General features: G+C 49.7%; 7 protein-coding genes and 1 non-coding gene across 8 annotated transcripts; 5 read left to right on the forward strand and 3 right to left on the reverse strand.

Moving 5' to 3' along the window:
• Nucleotides 1–187: 187 nt before the first annotated feature.
• Nucleotides 188–1,201, forward strand: J3458_000159 (uncharacterized protein; the record flags this gene model as incomplete). Its single annotated transcript, XM_066115975.1, has 1 exon — nt 188–1,201. One exon carries the CDS (start codon nt 188–190, stop codon nt 1,199–1,201), a length of 1,014 nt encoding a protein of 337 aa, XP_065977856.1.
• A 264-nt stretch (nt 1,202–1,465) lies between these two features.
• COA1_1 (cytochrome oxidase assembly protein 1) lies at nt 1,466–2,282 on the reverse strand (the record flags this gene model as incomplete). The annotated part of the gene is made up of 2 exons (XM_007817579.2): nt 1,466–1,953; nt 2,030–2,282. The coding sequence occupies 2 exons, from the start codon at nt 2,280–2,282 to the stop codon at nt 1,466–1,468; spliced, it is 741 nt and encodes a 246-aa protein (XP_007815770.2).
• A 790-nt stretch (nt 2,283–3,072) lies between these two features.
• J3458_000161 lies at nt 3,073–3,144 on the reverse strand. Its single transcript has one exon. It is a non-coding gene; the product is annotated as a tRNA-Met (tRNA).
• Nucleotides 3,145–3,575: 431 nt separating this feature from the next.
• Nucleotides 3,576–6,366, reverse strand: J3458_000162 (uncharacterized protein; the record flags this gene model as incomplete). The annotated part of the gene is made up of 2 exons (XM_007817578.2): nt 3,576–4,057; nt 4,153–6,366. 2 exons carry the CDS (start codon nt 6,364–6,366, stop codon nt 3,872–3,874), a joined length of 2,400 nt encoding a protein of 799 aa, XP_007815769.2. The 3' UTR covers nt 3,576–3,871.
• Nucleotides 6,367–8,537: 2,171 nt separating this feature from the next.
• J3458_000163 (uncharacterized protein) lies at nt 8,538–9,212 on the forward strand (the record flags this gene model as incomplete). Its single annotated transcript, XM_007817577.2, has 1 exon — nt 8,538–9,212. The coding sequence occupies one exon, from the start codon at nt 8,538–8,540 to the stop codon at nt 9,210–9,212; it is 675 nt and encodes a 224-aa protein (XP_007815768.1).
• Nucleotides 9,213–9,327: 115 nt separating this feature from the next.
• On the forward strand, nt 9,328–9,636 carry J3458_000164 (uncharacterized protein; the record flags this gene model as incomplete). Its single annotated transcript, XM_066115976.1, has 1 exon — nt 9,328–9,636. The coding sequence occupies one exon, from the start codon at nt 9,328–9,330 to the stop codon at nt 9,634–9,636; it is 309 nt and encodes a 102-aa protein (XP_065977857.1).
• Nucleotides 9,637–10,567: 931 nt separating this feature from the next.
• On the forward strand, nt 10,568–11,125 carry J3458_000165 (uncharacterized protein; the record flags this gene model as incomplete). Its single annotated transcript, XM_007817576.1, has 1 exon — nt 10,568–11,125. The coding sequence occupies one exon, from the start codon at nt 10,568–10,570 to the stop codon at nt 11,123–11,125; it is 558 nt and encodes a 185-aa protein (XP_007815767.1).
• A 2,425-nt stretch (nt 11,126–13,550) lies between these two features.
• J3458_000166 (uncharacterized protein) lies at nt 13,551–13,826 on the forward strand (the record flags this gene model as incomplete). Its single annotated transcript, XM_007817575.2, has 2 exons — nt 13,551–13,641; nt 13,690–13,826. The coding sequence occupies 2 exons, from the start codon at nt 13,551–13,553 to the stop codon at nt 13,824–13,826; spliced, it is 228 nt and encodes a 75-aa protein (XP_007815766.1).
• Nucleotides 13,827–19,514: the final 5,688 nt, after the last annotated feature.

Consider the following 19,514-nt stretch of genomic DNA (forward strand, 5'->3'; position numbering starts at 1 on the left):
GGAAGCTCAACTACACGGGAATATCGAACCCTCGTCAAACGCCCTACCCTGTAACCCCACCCTCGTCATCATCATCCGTAGTATACCCGACAATCAAGAAGCACTCGGAAAACTCCACAGCCGCGAAACACCCATATCCCATTCAATTCTTCCATTGGGCAACATCGCCAACACGACACACACGGTCATGCCGCCCAGTCTCTCATCAAGGGTGGCCTTTCCCCGGCCATCGGCCATAATCGCCCACCATGCACCACGCCGCCTTCTCCTCCTCCCCCTGACCGCCCAGCGCGGCATTCAGTACGGCTGGTCAACGGCACCACCACGATCCAAGCACCGACGCTTCAACCAGCCCAATGCCGGCCTACCCGCGCCCACGACCGGCCCTGCGGCAGCCTTGAAGCGCCGGGAGAACACAACGCCCCTCCGAGCAGGCGTCCTCGCCACCAAGAAGGGCATGACGAGCATGTTTGTCGGCAAGACGCGCATCCCCTGCACGGTTCTGCAACTCGACCAGGTTCAGGTCGTGGCGAACAAGACGAGAGAGAAGCACGGGTACTGGGCTGTCCAGATTGGCGCCGGGTCGCGGCAGCCTCGCAACGTGACCAGCCCGATGCTGGGGTACTACGAAGCCAAAGGGATAGCACCAAAGAGCGAACTGGCCGAGTTCATGGTCCGCGGCAGAGAAGGTCTCCTGCCCGTCGGCTCCCAGCTGCTGCCGGACTGGTTCCAAATCGGGCAGAACGTCGACGTTCGTGCCAAGTCTCGCGGCATGGGCTTCGCAGGCGGTATGAAGCGCCACGGGTTCGCAGGCCAAGAGGCGTCGCACGGCAACTCCAAGAACCACCGGACGATTGGTACGACCGGCCCCTCGCAGGGAAGCGGTAGTCGTGTCATTCCGGGCAAGAAGATGCCCGGGCGAATGGGCAACGAGTGGGTGACTGTGCAGAACCTCAAGGTGATGAGGGTCGACAACGAGCTGGGCGTCGTCCTTGTCAGCGGCGCCGTCCCGGGACCCAAGGGCCGCACGGTGAAGCTGCAGGACTCGAAGAAGCGCAAGGCTCCTGCGCTGCCGCATCGCGAAAGGGTCCTGAAGGCGATGCTGGAGCGGCATCCCAACGGGGAGGCACAGCTGGAAGCGGCGAGACAGAGACATTTGGAGAGGAAAGAGCAGCGACAGTCAAAGGCAGCCGAGTTGTGAGATTTTTTCAATGTTTGGAAGAAAGGACGAGGAGAGGGGATTATGGAATGAAGCGGACATGTGTAATATATAGATACACCAAAGCCTTTTTTTTTTTCGAGTACTGTACAGGCTACCGTTGCAAATTATATTGTACAAAAATGAGATGCTTCCATTGGCGCCGCCTCTTAAAAAAAAAAAAACAATGTGATGGATGGCCGCTCACTATATGCTCTCGTTGATTCCAGGCTCAGCCTTCTTGCCGCCTCTCCCACCACGGGCCAATCACTTATTCAACGCACCCTGCTGTCGATATCCCCTCGTGACATGCAAGTCGTCTTCTTCAATGGCGGCAAGCCCATCATCCCCCAGCAGCCCTCGGAACGGATCCCCGCCGTCCAGCAAATCAACCCACTGCCCGTCGGCCGTCGTCAGGCTCCACTCGGTCGTTTCAAACAGTGACCTCGGCGACGGGCGGTGGCTGGAGAAGCGCATCGTGGCCCAGCCCTTGGTCCCCTTGACGGTAAAGTAAATGTTGATCTTGCCCTGCATCTGGTTCATCTGGCCCCTGATCCAGGGAATCTGGTGCTTGAAGTAGATGTCGTCGCCGAGGATGGCGCGGGCGCGGGCATTGGTGCGCAGGGCGTACAGCGTCGAGGACACGATGGGCGACGACGTCTTTTGGTAGTTGAAGATGGAGATGGAGCAGACGGAGACGATGGCGAGGAAGATGGGGAGGGTGCGGCCCCAGCGGAAGCGAACTTGGCTGATTTCTGCAGACTGTTTAGCATCTTGCACCGACTGGCTGGCGAGAAGGGACGAGAGGAGGAGGGCGTGGTGTGGCCGTACCCGGGAGCTCGCGGTCTGCTCGGCGGGACATGAGAGGTCCGTCACCGGGTTTCGGGGCGGGCGTTATCCATCGTCGTTGGATGGACCGGCCGCTGGCAGATGGGGAGGAAGGCGTCTTGCAGTTGCGCAGCGAGGCAGTTAGCCTGCGCTGGACCAGGCGCGAGAGCATGGTTGTGTTGGTGATGTGGCAGGGTGAGGTGAGATGAGGTGATGTCGCTGCGTGGGAGGTTTTTTGAGCTGGTGGGTTCCACATTGCCGACTCCGTGGTCTTGGGATGCAGCGTGTGGCTTTTGCGTCTACTTGTGCCCGCCGCTGGGCTTGTATTGTCTTAAAAAAAAACGAGGAGGAGACATGAGATATCTCGAGTCTACATGAATAACAGACTTTATCAAATAGTCTACAAAAACGCATCAAGCTCGTCTCGCTCCCACACGGCCCATGAAGTCCCCGACGGCGCGTCCAGATGCCAGCCCATGCCATGGGAGATTGGTTGATGCTGGTGTGGATGTGAATGATGGGCATGAGCATGTTGTGACGGTTTTGGGCGTGCTTGATGGTGCTGGGAATTGTTGTCGTGATGTCTTTTTTTTCTGTTGGCGGGTATAGGGTGGGCGGGTGTGTCGTGATGGTTTTGTTTGGTGCGAGATGAAATGTGCAATAATGGGGTGCCGAGACTGTATTCTGGCTCGATGGATTACATGGCGTGGATTGATGGACTCTTGTTGGCATGGCCTGGGTATGAAGCCGGCAAAGTCGAACAGCCCCAGAGGAAGCTGCAAGTTCAGACGAAACATGCACATCAACAGCCCGTGACTCACATGTCTCGTCACCTCACATTACCAGACCTAAACACCAAGAAACACTCTATAGATATCACGAGCACATAGCAATACAAGACAAGAAGAAAGAACACAATCAAGTTACGCTAATCATTTTTTTTTTAAAAAAAAAAAAAATACAAAAGCTCAGTTAAACACAGGACACCATCACACACCACCTCAACAAACATACCCTCAGAAAAAATCGCAAAAGTCCAAAAAAGATAGCAACACCTGGTGTCGATCCAGGGGCCTACGGGTTATGAGCCCGTCGCTCTTCCACTGAGCTATGTTGCTTTGAACACCTGTTGTTGGAAACAGACGAAGCAAATGTGGCATATAAAGGGTCCTAGCCTGTTGCTCTGCGTCTTCGGAGACCCCTTGTGAGTCATGATTGTACGGATCATTGTGCCCCGGCACCCACAGTTGGTGCCAAGTGGGGCTCTACGTGTTTACTCAAAGAAAACAAACGGCAAATTGCCCCGTCTACACGCATTTTGTAATGTTCGATACGGAGTAGACCGCGCTTTTTTTTCTTTGATGGCCGTAATTTTGCACAAGTGGTTCCTTTTTTAGGTGGATCGGATGAGCGTTTAACATGGGTGTATGTGGGGTGTCGCGTGCTTTCCACCCCCTCGCCTCTAACTGCATACGGACTACTCGTGTAGTTATAAAAACCAAGTTACTGGCAAATCCACATATGCAAAAGATGTGTCAATTTCACAGCGCAGGAATTGCACATGTAGTCTTTTTTTTTTTTTTTTTCAATATGCACTCGTGGCATTGAGAATGGGAGCCGCCAGGTATATGTCTTGGTATCTCTATTGTACAGTAAATTTGCCCAGTCATCTCACAAAACATGTCGTTATCATTATGGAGGGTTTCCTTTATCCTCCGCCCTCCCTTTATAAGTACGTCGCCGAGACTGTGTAGTGCCCAGATATATGAAATATGCACAAATGATGAAAAGATAAAATCAGTGAATAAACGAGACGACCCTTGTCTTTTTTCCCCCATCACTCTTCTAGCCGAGCTCCCACGACTCGCCCCAGAGCTCATTTAGGTTGAGGCCAAGGAGTTCCAGGCTTGGATCCATGTTGAAGGGTTGTGCTTGGTCGCCCGCGCCAATCATCCATGCCGTTGCGGGGGTCGTGGTTGGGTCTACGGGCACGGTTGGGATGGAGGGTGGGAAGATGAATGGTGTAACAGACTGGGTTTCCAATGTCAGCATTTTTGTTTTCATATACTCGGTAGAATGTAAGAGTGAGTGGGGTTGTCGTGTAAAACATCATGGGAGAGACATACCTTGGGCCGGTCAGGCACTTCTAGGCCGGGGCTGGGTCCCAGACCAGGAGCAGACAGGGTCGTAGTGCCACTGATGGGCGTCTCGGGCATGTTTTCAGATGGCACGGGGGGTTCCTGATTTGCCAGCAGCCTGTAGTGGAGGTTGACGAACCGCTCTGCAGACGTCGACTTGGCTACTTCGGTGGTTTTGGTGCCCAGGTGCGCTTCGAGGAGTCCAAGGGCGGCACACATGATGGAGTAGCCCCATGGTTCGTTATTGCCGCACCGCAGGAGGCGGTCTTCCTTCATGGCGATGCACTTCTCAATGAGCTTGAGAGTGTGGTGCGAGTTGATCATGATCATGTTGGTGGACCCGCGTGGCTGCAGCATCGTCACGCTGCAGAGGTTGATGGCTGTGGTGAGGGCGTCTTCTCGCAGGAAGTTGAGAGACCGGATGCCTTGCTCGTAGAGCTTGTCGTGGAGAAGGACAATGTCACGCGCAGCGTTGTAGTAGATGATCTCCGAGTATTGGTACTTGGAGTTTTGCTTGCGCAGCTTCAGGTACGGCTGGTGAAGCGGGATGATGTACTGACGGAGCTGGACGTGAAGGAGGGTGTAGGCAATCAGGGGGTTCTTCTTCTCCTTGGAGCCCTCCATATTCATGTCCCACGAGGGCAGTGCGTCAATCTCCTGCGTCAAGTCATTCGTGTACCGAATCACTTGGTCGTAGTCGATGTCTGACAGCGGTCCCGTGAGCAGACGGCTGAGTTCCAGCCGCAGTGGCAGACTTTGTCGAGCCAGGTTCTGGAACGAGCTGAAGGTGTACTCACTGGCCAGCTTGGATGGTGGCAGCGTAGTCGTCTCCTCGTCAAAGTCCTCGTCGTCCAGATTCCTCGGGGCATTGGTGTCGTAGTGAAGCTGGCTGAGCAGCGTGGGCAGGCCGTGATCAAACGACGCCTGCATGTCGAACTCCTGCACCGTCGTCCATATCCGCCTGCGCATTTCCTGATTGTACACGGTGATCTTGCCGCCCATGTGACTGGGCTCCCGGTGAAGACCAACGGAAATACCATCCTGGATGAGAGCGCCGGAGCTGGTCCAGAATCTCTTCTTCTTCATGGTGTTGACTCGCTTCCCCAGATATAAGAGGCAGGCAATCTGGAAGTGGATGAGCTTGCGGTGCTTCTGGCTCTGCCGTGACAGCCAGGCGTCGCAAGCCCAGATCCATTTCTCGGCCCAGTGGCGCGCATTGGACATCATACCGATGAACTTGAGGCTGTCATGAGTATGCACACAACTGGTCACTGCCATCATGGCCAGGATCAAAGCTGTAAATGCCGCATATCGCTGCTTGCTGCCGGGCTTCCAGAACTCGGCATATTCCTTGCGGAAAGTGGGAATGTGCACAATGCGGTGAATCTGCTCGAACTGGTCGAGGTACACGGAAACCAGGGCGTCTGTCTCCTCCTTTGTGGGCAGCAAGGCCTCGAGTTCTGGGTCCTGCTTCGCGAATAAGGCCTCGCGATCCTCCATGCGGCGCTTGCGATCTTTGCGATCGTGAAGAATGACGGGCCTGAGCCACTCATCTGCCGTCTCTCTCATGAACGGACACAGCCCAGTCAGTTCCACAAATGCCATGCTGGCATTGTGAGGGCCGAAATAGCGAGTCCTGAAGCCCTTGCCGCGGAAGAAGCGAAGCTCGCCCTTGTCACCGCTCATGCTGCCGGCTTCGATGCATTCCTGCACGTCGGGCCGCGGCACTCCGTCACTCTCAGTCAAGTTTTCATCCTTCCTGGTCGCCGGTGAGTCGGTGGCAGCGACGGTGCTGCCATCGAATGAGCCGGTCCCGCCAGGTCTAGCGAGTTGATTTTTGAGCTGGGCGATTTCCAGCTCCAGCCTCCGAATCCTCTCATGGTCCTCTCTCGACGAGAACCCGGACGGGCCGTCAGCACCGCCAATTCCAAAGCGGCGAGAATCCAGCTGCGTAAAGGGCGGCGGAATGCCGGAGGAGGCATTGACGACCTCTCCGTTCCGCGACTCGTAGCTGCAGCGGTCCGGGGTGCCACTCTTGATGCACCGCTCACACGGGAAGCCTCTGTCGCATGAGAGCTTGCGGCGCCGACACTCGAGACAGCTCAGGCGGACGCGCTGTCGCTTGCGCGCCGGTGGTTGGTCGCCATCGCCGTTGGTGCGCGAACCTGCGTCGGAATCCGGGGTCTCGCTTCTCTCAGGCATTGTTTGTACGCAGGATGCACAAATGCGTGTCGGAGTTACGACCTTGCGGCCAAGCTTGGAGCGAGTGCTTTAAAATGAGGAGGGGGGCTTTGGGGCTTGTAAAAGGAATCTTTATCAATCTGATCTGATAAAACTTGGTGCAGAATTTTGCGCTTGCGCCTGTTTGGGGTAAACACCGAGCGGAAATACGAGGGCGGTCCAAAAAGTGGCCGCTGGTTGGGGTAGGAGCGCGGCTGACTCAGCGCCCTGCGACGGTGTCGAGGGCCTCGGACTTACGAGGCGTACGATAACGAGCCAATGAAGATGTGCAGCTCAGACGCCGAGTTGGTGGTGGGGCCAAGACCGAATTGAGCGTTGGAAATATAATCCTAGGAACATTTGTTTCCACAGGGGAAACAGAGACGGGCCTCTTGCTTTAAATAAATAGACGCTGGCCTACGTGTGTCATTGCGAACCGCACCACGTTTTGACAACGTTTCCCACAACAGGAATGGCAGGGCTTAGCTCGTTGCTTACGACCGGCTGCAGACAGGTGAAGCTTTGAAATGTAAAGTTGGACTAACACGCCTCTAGTGTACACCGTTCTATTCTTTTTTTTTTTTTTTTTTTTTTTTTTTTTCAGTTTCCCTTCTTTTGACAGAAGCCGATGATTCAAAACCGAGAATACATGGTCCTTGTTTTCCCTCTCCCTATCCACCCAGATGCAAAGTGTCCGGCCATGCCAATTGCAACCAGACTTGATCAATGTGTGTGTCTGCCAACCACCCTGAAACCTAGGCGTTGACTCATAAAAATTGCGGATCTTTCGGGGATCCAGAGAATAAATATGGCCGATTGGAAGGCTGAATGTGTCAAGGGTGCGGGCATCGGACAGGATCAGCGACGCCAAACGCCGATTGAAGGCTTATGATGGCGCCAACACGGCCCCATTCACGCCAGGTACATGGCGCTCGCCGCGGCGTCTGCACGGCCAAAAGGTATCTCCCCTCCGTCACTGATTGATAAGAATCGGCATCGCCTCCCCGAGAGCGGACCTCCTTCCATGGCTTCGGTTCGCTTGCCGAAAATGGTCTCATTATGCCGGCAACAGCCATTCCTGACCGGAAACGAGATTATCGCGGCAGGGATGGTGGGCATTTTGCCTGGAGTCCTTCTCGCTTTGTGGACTCGCACATGGGACCGTTGAGGAGCTGCATGAGGTCGGGGTGGAGATGAGGGTCGAAGATGTGACTGATTGATAAGGGAAGCATCCACACCGGCTTCATTTTTGCGTGCGCCTCGAAACGCATGGCAGCTGTGCCAAGAGGCCAACAAGATGAGGGGGACGCTGAGGGACTTGTTTTATTGGACCACCTGTGCTGCCCGTCAACCCGCCACAACCTTTTCTCGAGCATTGATATTTGAGTGGCACCCCCTCGCTTTCACATGATGCTCGATGGATCAAAGGGGCTCAGGATTTTGCGGTGTGGTGGGTTTATGGGGTTTTGGTTCATCACTGCGTGCCCAGGACCACGTTTCGTGCGTTTGCAACTCCCTGAAATTGCTCAAGGTTTTCGTTTTTCTTTTTTGCGTCATGTCTAGTGTGACTGGGAATCAGCAAAAAGCGGCAGGTACTCAAGCACAAAAGTACCTAATGTACGGAGCATCAGGCGGGCCGTCACGCCGTAGGCAAAATTAACTACCAGAACTACTTCCTAGGTACTCCGTAGGCACCTACTGCAGCCGTCCTAGCTCACCACGGCCGTACTCGTTCATGTCCTTTGGTGTATTTCAAGTGCCACCCCTTTGTTCAATTGTTCCTCTGCGCGGGGCACTCCGTATACCACAATTGAGACCAGTTTATCCCATCACTACCATGCACACACAACCTGCACATCAAAGCAGACGGCATCGGTGCTTCTGACAATCCCGTCCCGCGGCACCGGCACCCCACCAACTTTCAAATGTGATTTGCTGCCCAAGCTTCTGAGCTTCCCACCATCACTTGATGCCCTCATGCCACCAGGCTCGTCTCACCTCGTTCCCTCGGCTACAGCTCTCCATCTCTTGACATTCTTTCTCAGCCAAAAACACCGCCGTAACGACGGGGCAATCCTCTTACAAACTCTAACCATTGCCTTCTGATGATTCCGATTGCCGAGTTGTCAACCTTCAAATAACTACCCGGTACAATGGCTGCTCCCACCCCCGCAGACCAAGGTCTTCAAGACCGCATCCTCAGCCACATGAACACCTCTCACACGCGCGAACTCACCCATTACCTACGCCATTACTGCGGCCTCACCCCGAGCCAGGCCCAGGGAGCCTCCCTGCGAGACGTCACCCTTCAGGGCATGCGCATCCGCGCCGGCGGTGCCGACTACGTCGTCCATTTCAAGCCCGCTCTGCAGTCGTGGAACGACGTGCGCCCCCGAGTCATTGAAATGGATGCCATTGCCCGCGAGAGCCTAGGCATCAGCGACATCTACATGACGGGATACCAGGCTCCTCGGTTCGGTGATGCGCTTGTCATTGCGGCAGTCGCTTTCTACTTTGTCTCCTTCCTCGCCCTGCCCTGGATCGTGCCCGGTTCTTCCATCTGGAGTATCCTCACTGCTTATTTCCCCGGTGGACCGGAAATGTTCCGTTGGACCGTCAAGCTTATTTTCTACCCTGTGCTTGCCATCCATTTGATTGAGCCCATGGTGCTGGATGTGACGAGGCTGCAGAAGCATGGTGTGGATAGGTGGTCTGGCCAGTGGTGGATGTGGGTAGTGAGTTGTTTCTTTGAGGGCATCATGGTGTTTAAGAGGTTTGATCGCGTGATTGCTGAAAAGAGGGCCCAGAAGGAAGCGAAGAAGCACTAGGTAAGAGCCTGTATAGGAGGTGGCTGATGGGGACATGGATTATGTTCGTGAACATGTCCACGCTTGACTCCCTTAGAGGTGCTCTGTAGCTAATACTCCGTCGTAGTGGCCACGAATGGACATGGGACTGAATGTATGCCGGTCTCAAGCTGCGTCATTTCCGGCCGCCGTTGAAGCGATTTCCCACTCGCGAATCCTTCAAGGCGATGGATACTCTATAATTAACCTGGCTGCCAGCTCGGAAAAGCCAGGAAAAAAGTTGCTGATGATGTGGCAGAATGGCCTTGTCACAAGAACGGAGAGACTTGTCAGAATGGACCGCATTTGGGCTGTGATGACAATCCTTGTGTGTGTTGGGGTGATGCAGCTTAGACGAATACATCCTTATCATCCTGGGCGTCTGTTTCCTTTCCGCTCCCCATGATTGCGGTATCAAGGCGAACGATCGGGTCGTTTTGAGGGAAATTAAGAGAAAGCTCACGACGCTTCTAGTTAGACAGCGAGGCACAGCCATGTCAATGCCAAGGCGATTCGACGAGCAATCACCACGTTTCTGCTAAGAGGCGAAATCCATGTGTGCTTCGTTAAGCTCAAACGACTCTGTACCATCAACATCGACATATCACATCCATGAGCATTCCACCAACGCCACCAACACACGTGTAAGGCGACCAGGACAAACTCATCCGTTGATGACCAACAGCGCCTACCCACTCCATTGACCACTCGGGCCAAATGGCTTTCATCCAAAATACTCACATCCCCGTGCTCAAAGCCACGCCCAGGTACAAAATTCGTCCTGATTGGCCGCTTATCCCAAGTTGGGCTGTGCCATTACGCCGCGCTGACCGGGGCGCTGCCTATAAACGGAACAACACACTCTGGCTTGAAGGATCACCCGCCAAAAAGAGGTCCCAACGTCAGCGAACAGCCAGTACAGCCCTAACGGCGACAGCTTGGTCCGTACGCCAGAATAATTCCATTTGGTAAGAAACAGCCCAATTCAGCCAATCGGCGACCGTGCCTGGTTTATTCGTCCAAGCTTTTAAGTTTCCTGGGACGTAAGGCTGGATGGGGCGCCGACGGCCACGCTTGTCGGCTTACACGCGGTATGTGGAATCTGAGAACGTCATGAGATGGGGACAGAATAAAAATAAGTATTCAAGGTTGGGACAGCATTGTAAGACACGTTGGAGGAATATATAAAGAGGCTGCTATCCTCGCTGCCAGGTCCTTTTCATCATCCACTTCAACATTCAGCAAGCTCACTACTACAGCCGTCTACACATCCCAATATACAACATACAAATATTCCCATCTCCTCACAAGAGCATCACACAAAGATCCAAAACAAAATGTCTCTCAAAGCCATCGCAACCCTCCTTCTGGCGGCCGCCGTCTCTGCCGCCCCAGCACCCAGCAACACCTCCCCCAGCGACGCCACCAAAACCACCACCCTCACGGGAGTAACACACTCCGTTGTCGCCGGCCTCGGCGGGCTCAGATTCGACCCAGACAACGTCGTCGCCGAGATTGGGGACATTGTGGAATGGCACTTCCTCCCCCTGAACCATTCTCTTGTGCAGTCCTCCTTTGCCGAGCCGTGCAAGCCCCTCGCCGACGGGACCGGCTTCTTCCCCGGCTTCGAGTTCGCCACGAAGCAGGGCCAGGCGCCCAACGTCTTCCAGCTCCAAGTCAAGGACAAGAAGCCCATTTGGTATTACTGCCCCCAGCAGACGGGCAGCCATTGCCAGCAGGGCATGGCCGGCGTCATCAACCAGAACTTTGATTATCCCGATGTCAGCCTGAGGAGGTACAAGGAGGTGGCGGCTTTGACGGGCACGAGCGTCATCCCCGCGGTGAATAACGTTGGCAAGGTCATTCCTAACCCCAATCCGAACGGCGGGTTTTAAAGCATACAAAGCGGCGGGATGTGACGTGTTTAGATGCATGGCGTGATAGAGGTGGATGTGGCATTTCCCTCCCCCCCCTTTTTGCTGGAATTCGGGACTTTGCGATGTTGAGCTTTGCGTTGGTGGAATTTATTTACTGTGCGTATTTCTTGTGCTGCAGAGCGAGTATCTAGACTTTGGCCATTCATTAGACTTTATACTAGACGACGTTGTATTTAAATCCAGCCTACAGAGTCGCTACGAGTAGCATTTTTTGAGAAGTGGTGCTCAGCGGAATTGCTCAGTCGTTGTCATATTCAGCTAAACAACAAAAGTGTTGAAACCCACATACCTGATAAAATAGACACTCGAACCGTCGGTGAACACCTTGTTGAAGTCGCTCTGACATTTCACCCAAAGTATCACATATCATCAACCCCCCGGACCTCGCGTTCGCCAACCTCTTCGCCAAACATCTAAACATAGAAAGACTTACTCCTATAGCATATTAAGTCTCGTCACACGTCACCACTGAAAAGGCAATCCACCGTGAATGCGTCAGCAGCATAGCCTCGGGCACAAATGCTCCGGACCCCTGTACGAGACCTTTCCTTTCAAGCCCAACCCCCAAAAACTGCTCCCTCTACACACTCGTCAACTGACAAATTATCTTGTGTCTTGAAGGGATCTGGTTTGGCAGACACAGCTGCTAAATACTTTCCAGAATTCTGTTTACAAGAGACTTGCTTGCTTACACTGGAAGTAGGCTGCCATTTACGTGGCTCCGGGCTCCAATATCTGGAAACACACGCATGGGTTCTGGGCTTATTTTTCGACCTCCTATGCGCAAGGTCTTATACCTCCAGAAACATTCTGCGTGCAATCTTCACATGGTGGTGCTATGGCAAGTATTCCACCGCCGACATCGTCTTGAAAGAAGTGCCTTTTGCGTGAGAGTTTGTGCATGGACCGCGGCCTGAGTCGACTGAGGATACCAAGCCCCCCCCAAAAGGCGGGAATGAACGGTGAGTAATCTCACGTCAGCCGTCTGGACTGCAATGTTTTCTGCCTGTTTGCGGCATACGGAGCAGAGGCCCCCAAGCCAGGGGCTCAGGCGTGTGTTCTGGCGCCGCGCCATGCACCAAGATACGTTGCCTGGCGACAAGACGATAGAGGAGCAGGACATGTCTGTCTGACTTTCGCAGTTGACTTGCTTGAGTACATGTCGGGCGAGGCAGAATCACCGACCAGACGGTGATGGGAAGTGACTTGGGGGGAATACATCTCGTAAAGATGCTCACCGATCTTGACTTGCAGCTTCATTTGTCGCCTTGTTGCTATGCTACCCGAACGAAAGAATGGAGTATGTGAGGAATGGGCGTAGAAAAGGAAGAGGGAAGAAGAGTGAGATATATCCACACTGGTTGAGCCAATTTCCACCCAAGACGCAACCCGTGGCACTCTTCTTTGTAGCGGTTGAGCTTGGCAACCCCATCTAGTGACGCCGAGAAGTGCACTCTTACAAGTTTAGCCCGTACATCCTTTTTATTTTATTTTATTTTATTATTATTTTTTTTTTTTAAAAAAAAAACTACTTCTTGGAGACCAAGCAAGCGCCAAGCCAGTCCCAGACCATGCGGCTCAGTAGTTACAGATACCGGCACTCGACATTAACTGCAACGAGAAGAAACAAGTTGGCGAAACAGTTTTAGAAAAATATAAACTGTCAGTTTTCTTGTCGTTTCTCGGCCTCCTCCATCCGGGGACATCTGGATGCCCTGACAGCACACAGGCCATCCGTTCCCGCCAGGTACTCCGTCACACGTCGCCCGCGCACAGAGACATTGCGAGGCGAGCATTGCTCCTTCTTGGCGCCAACTCAGCATCACTCCCATCTCGCATCGGCATTTGACCGCATTTGTGCTTGAAACGTCGATTCCCAAAAGCTGGAGCGCTGGTTACTAGGGTTTGTACAAAGATGACTATCCCCAAGACGGATATATTTGTATACACAGAGAGACCGAAACACGAGGGTACGGCAAAGACACAATGATTGCCCAAGACACGGCAAAGCACGAGCTATGTCTACCAAGGCTCGGTCTTTGGGCGGTGTCAATGGCGTCGTGTAATGTGCATGGTAAAAGTCGATTGCCGCAAGCTTGGCTCAGGGTCATGCGTAGGTAGCTCTGACGGATCTGGGCCCATCAGTCGACGCTTCAGATCCGTGGCGTCGTTGCTCCTGCCTGTCTTCTCACGGCCTCTTCTTGCTTGACATGAAGTCATCGCCGGCCTTGTCCATGATTATAAAAGCTCGACTCTGCCCTGCCCAATTCAGACCTTTCCATTCCCATCATTCACAACAACAACAACAACAGAAACAACAGCATCACACAACCTTTCTCTCCTCACTTTATTCAACTCTACTACCTCCAACTCAAGATTCACAATGAAGTTCTTCGCCGTCGCCGTTACCGTCGCCATGGCTCTTGGAGCCCAGGCTGATGGCCCTGGCACGCAAACTTGCATTTCCCCAGGATGTAAGCATCTCATTGTCCCGTAGTGGACCAATACTAATGATAACACAGTCAACGGGTGCAACCTCGACGGTGCCACCTGCTGCAACTCGAATGAAAACTTCTGCTACATCCAGGAGGGTTGGGCGACGGGCTTTTGCAAGAAGAAGGAAGGGGTACCGACGGATGGGGCAAAGCCCACTGCTTAGAGGAGCACAATTTCGAACCGGGCCGTGCCTTTATTTGGAATTGGAATGGCGAGAAAACATGTTGCGAATGCTACGTCGGCTGGTCGACCGTGTCTTGGGGTTATCGAGTTGAACACCACCTAGCCTGGAATTAAGTAGTGTGAAATTTGACCAAAGACTATATATTACTGGGCCCTCAAGTATCCCATAGTGCATCATGTAGACTGTTACTAAAGCTAATGAACCTATAGTTATTGCTGGGGCCGACTCAGCTTCACAATGCTGTTAGCTTCACCAGTCTAAGCAGAGGGTGGCTTTCGGGAGCAACTCCCCCTGGAAGTTTGCAGCCACATCTGTTCTTTTCTATTTTTTTATTGACTTTCTAGCTGCCCAAGAAAAAAGAAATTGAAAGATTTTTGTGACATCTTGCATCTTTGGCTTTGTAGTTAATCATCATCGTAGTAATCGTGGCCATCATATGTGCCTTGGCCCGCCTGCGTGCTCACCCAGTCCGGGCTCGCCAAACCCTTCAGAAATCTCATTTCCAGGTCATGGGCATCTTTATGCCAATCACAAGCAAAATCGCAAGCCGGCGAAGAACTGTCACCAAAATATTTGCATATCTGCGCATGACGGCAAGAATCTATGTTTTCACAATAAGCAGCCAAGGCCTGAAGGCTACGCAGCCTAGCCTCAAGGTTCGAACCTTCCTTTGAATCGCTGCGAATCATTCGCATGACCCGTTCTAAATCTTCGCGGCTGTAGTATAAGAAGCAATAGCTGGCATTGCCATCGCGCCCTGCGCGACCAGCTTCTTGGTAGTACCCTTCAAAAGACTTTGGGATACGCCAATGGACAACGAATCGAACATTGTTCTTGTCGATACCCATGCCAAATGCCGTTGTAGCCACGATAATATCATAGCCAGGTTCGTTATTGATCCAGCGATTCAAAGTCTCTTCTTTCACTTCCTTGGTGAGTTTTGCGTGGAAGGGGCGGGCTCCAACTCCCTCTTCGCGTAAAGATGCTGCGAGGGATTCACACTCGTCTCGTGATATGGTGTAAATAATACCTGGGACGCCTTCCGGGCGCTCACCCGCGTCTTGCAGTTCTTTTCTCCTGGACTCGATTCGTCGCCGCTCATAGACGGCTCGTATCCACTTCAAGAAATCTGCAAGACGATTGTCTTCTTGGTCTTTAGTGTATCGAATCTCTATATGAAGATTATGCCGTCGCGGACTCATGAGAAATGTTCTAATCCTGTCGGGAGTTTCGTCCAGCTTCAGAATCCGGAGCACGTCCTCCCTTACCTGAGGATTTGCGGTGGCCGTAAGGCACATAATGGGTACATCGGGAAAAGTCTCCCGGAACCAAGAAAGCCGTTTAAAGTCTTTGCGAAAATCATGCCCCCACTCAGAAATGCAGTGTGCTTCATCGATAGCGATTCTAGCCAGTTCCTTTTGCCTGTGGACCAATTGTAGTCGTTCACGAAATCTAGAACCAGAGCAAAGCTCCGGAGTGACGTATAAAAGACGCGTTTTTGGGTGACCAGTCTCTAGATCTCGTTGTATGCGGTCCTTCTCAGGATACGGCGTGTTGCTATTAAGCGAGCTGGCATCGACGCCTGATGCCCTCAGAGCTTCGACCTGATTTATCTGGTTGCATGTCAGCTGAAGAGCCCTTCTGTTCTAAGCGACCCCCATGACCGTACCATAAGACTCAGCAGAGGAGAGATAACCAGAGTTACTGAAATCAGGGTCAGTGGGTGGTCGTACGACGTTGAACTATCAACATACTTCCTTGGTCTATCACGGCCGGAAGTTGAAAACACAAGCTCTTTCCGAAAGAGGTCGCGGCCTGAACATAAACATCGTGTCCACTGAGAGCGGCTTCGATGATTTCACGTTGGTATGGTCTTCACGCCGGGCCGTTAGCAAAGTACACGCCAGGGGGCCAGCAATTTGAGCGGATACGATGTATTTCGTCCGCACATCAGGGCTCTATTGAATATTCCTTTTTATCGCTTCCCAACAATCTCACATACCTGAACTCATTCTTGTGAAATTGCCGTCGGAGGGTGAACCCAATGTCTGTGTATGAATTAGTTCGCTGCAGAGCCGGCATGATGCAAGGGCGAGCAGACACTGTCGGACGTGTCGTGATGCGGAAGAATCAGGCTCAGTGTTTGGGTTTCAACCATGTCAAAGATGAGACGCGGTGGGATAGGTGGCAAAGTACAGCGGCAAACAGGAAGGACCAAATATGGAGGCCCAGGGATGTCGTAGTCTGTCACGAGCATATTGATGACATCGTGTCGGGGTTTGTTGGAGAGAGTAGCAGTTGACGTTTCTTGACTGGTTCACGGTGCACAGGTGAGCCAGGTATGACCCAGCGGGGGAGAAGGCAAGTGCAGTGCTCCTTCCAGAGATAGCAGGCGCCACCCACCAACCAGACCAGACATTAATTGAGTATCGTGCCGGCGACACTCGAGCCAACAAGTCCACTCAGATAGAGTCATAGTAGTATGAGGGGTTTAGAAATTAGAACCGGGCCGACGTTGTACTTTATCGTGGCCGAAATGAGAGGCAAGACTTGGTTAGTCTTCTCCCTGTCCTCTGTGAGTGGTGGAGCCGCTAGAATAAACTTGATATTTCACTCGGTGTGTGTAACCTCCGTCAAGGACCTAATAAATGTGTACGACGTGGCCGAGCACAGTTTCCGCAGAGCTATTCACTAATACTGCACCAAACGTGGTGCAGGAGGGAGACGCCTGGTTATAACACAGGATACCCGGATAGTTCCAGGGTCCCCAGCGTTCCAATGCACTGCTGATGGAAACATGCAGCATGCTGTATACCTAAAGTACCTACCTACAGTGGGTGTAGGTACTCCGTAGGTGTTCATTTCACGGCCTGGCCGGCTCGAGCCGTTCTGTACAGACACAAACAGTCATGGAAGGCGAATCCTGGAGTGCTGAATCTAGAAGGCTGGGAGGAAGCATGAACGTGGTCCGTGGGTTGCTCGACGATATTATTACTAGACGTGAACCACTCCGTGCTCCGTAGTCCGTATTGTTTAGTTCTGTAGCCCAATACTCCGTACATAGACCCGAGTAAGGACATTTCTCGGCAAGCCCCTAAAACATTCGACGTTGCAAACGCCGACGTCGTCGCCGTAGGGCTCCAAATAAAGTTAAACCTCCGAGGCACTTCTGGTTTTGACTCGTTTGCATCACACGAAACGGGCCCAAGGACCATGGCGGGAAGAGGGAAGAAACAGAAGAAACAATGATGACGGTGTTTCTGTTTATGGCGCGACAACGGTGGCTGCCACGTTAGAGCTGCAACTCGAGGCTGCAAAACGTCAAGTAGTATCCATGTCTGTCCGTCCCGTCACCAGGGTCATCATTCAGGGGCAGGGAACGCAGGAGCAGTTGACATTACTCGGTACTCACCATCCAATTTGCCTCTGCGGGCGTCTCACTGCAGCTAGTGTTTTGGGTAAGGCTGCCGAGGCGGCGCCAGAAGCAAGTTCAACTTGCAACCTCTGGCAAATGCATGTGTCCTTATGGCCAAGCAAATAATAAAGATAAACAAGGGCCGGCACGGAGTCAATGGGAAGCACGTCAGGAGGCTGGTCCCTGTCTGTTTTTCCCGAGCCGCAGCATGCAGGCGCCGTCGATTGGTGCAGCGGGAGCTTGTGCTGCTCCCAACATTGAAGGTCGGAGTAATAATGTAATAATCGTGCCCGCCCCACCTTAAATGGTTCGGCTGGCAAAGCTCTCACCACCTAAGGTGGTGCTTATCAGCAACGCGGCCACATTAGTAACGCGGCCACGTATATGTAAAAATATTAATAAAAAATATAATAAATTAAATAAAATATATAAAATTATATAATAAATTATATTATATAAGTAAAATTATGTATTATTATAAAATATTATAATTATAATTTTATATATTTTATTTGATTAAATATAAAGCTTCTTAAATTTTAATAAAATTTAATATAAAAAATAAAATATTAAATTTAAATATTAAATAAATAGATTTTATATATTTATGAAATCTTATAATAATTATATATATCTAATATATTTTATAAGATAAAAATATTTTATATATTATTATATTATATATTTTTTAATTAAATTTTAAATAATATAAATTTATATATAAAATAATTCTTAAAAAAGTAAATTATTTTATAATAAATTAAAGAAAATATATATAATATATCAAATAGCTTTTATATAATATAATGTATAATTATTATTATTTTTTAGTAATAGATTTATTTTAAATATTTTTTTTAATTTTTAAATTAAAAAAATAACTTAATAATAATTATAAATTAATTAATTATTAAGATTTTTTATATTATATATATATAATTTTAAAATGTATTATATTATATTTATATTTATATTATTAAAATATAAATAATATTTTATTTATTTATTTATTTATTTAAGTACCCTAAAGCTATTATAGCTATTCTAGTACTTTTACATGTAATTTAAGTAGGAAAACCCTTTATATAAGAAGAAAAACCCCCTCACTTTTATTTTAAGCTATCCCTACCCCGCTATAACCTATAGTTATATAAAGTGTATTCTAGATTGTTGTTAGGATAAACCTAGGATATGGGACGATTAGGTAAGGAATTAGGAAAGAACTCTATTCTTAGGTCTCCTAATAATATAAGATTAAAACTTATTTAAATTATCTAATATTTAGATTAATTCTTTTATACTTATTTATTAAGGGTTCTAGCTTTAATTCGTGCCAGAGCATTGACAAGAAAACTACATTTTCATTTTTTAAAAAAGCTTAAATAATTAATAATAAATCTAATAAAATACTTGAATTATAATAATAAATACATAAAATAGCTAATATTATAGCCAATCAGCTTATTTAAAAAAGTGGGTCCCTTTAGCTTTTTGTAAGCTTAAAAACTAGATTATATAGTTTTCTAAAAACTTACTACACTACACTACACTACAAAAACTACAAAATGTAGTTTTTGAAGTTTTAGGCTTATAATAGTATATAAAGACCCACTTTTTTAATTATAAGCTTATAATTTTAGATTTATGCTAGTTATTCGTAAAACTTATAATTCTATAAGTATTTTATTAGATTTAATATAATTTTTTATATTCGAAACTACAAAAACTACAAAACTACAAAACTACACTACTTTTAATGCTCTGATTCGTGCTTACTTCTCACGTAATAATACTTATAGGATTTAGACTAAAATCGGTAAAGATTTGTACCCCGTTTTAAGATATAAGCGAACCTAATTTAGTCCCTCTTCACAGGTAACTCCCTATGCGTGGTGCCTAATTTATTCTCTCTTTATAGGTGACTTCGTGTGCGTATTATAATTATCCCCCCCTTTTAATATAATCGTCCCTAATTATCGTTAATATAGGTAGGCTTTAAAGGTGTATTATCCTTATTAAAACCTAGTAGGAAAAGAGTAATAATACTATTCTCTTTAAGTTCTTATAGTTTTATTCTTATTCTTATATTTTAAGGCGCTATTTTAAAGTCTCATGCCTTTATCTTATTAGGTTATAATTATTACCCTTAATTAACTAACTATAACGTTTACCCTATTAATACGTGTTACTTTTACTCGTTTTTATTCTTAATAGAGCTCTTAATTAAGGTCTAGTATTTTTTAGAGAAGAGC

Source organism: Metarhizium acridum (genome assembly GCF_019434415.1).
Source record: "Metarhizium acridum strain ARSEF 324 chromosome Unknown scaffold_1, whole genome shotgun sequence".
Classification (NCBI taxonomy): domain Eukaryota; kingdom Fungi; phylum Ascomycota; class Sordariomycetes; order Hypocreales; family Clavicipitaceae; genus Metarhizium; species Metarhizium acridum.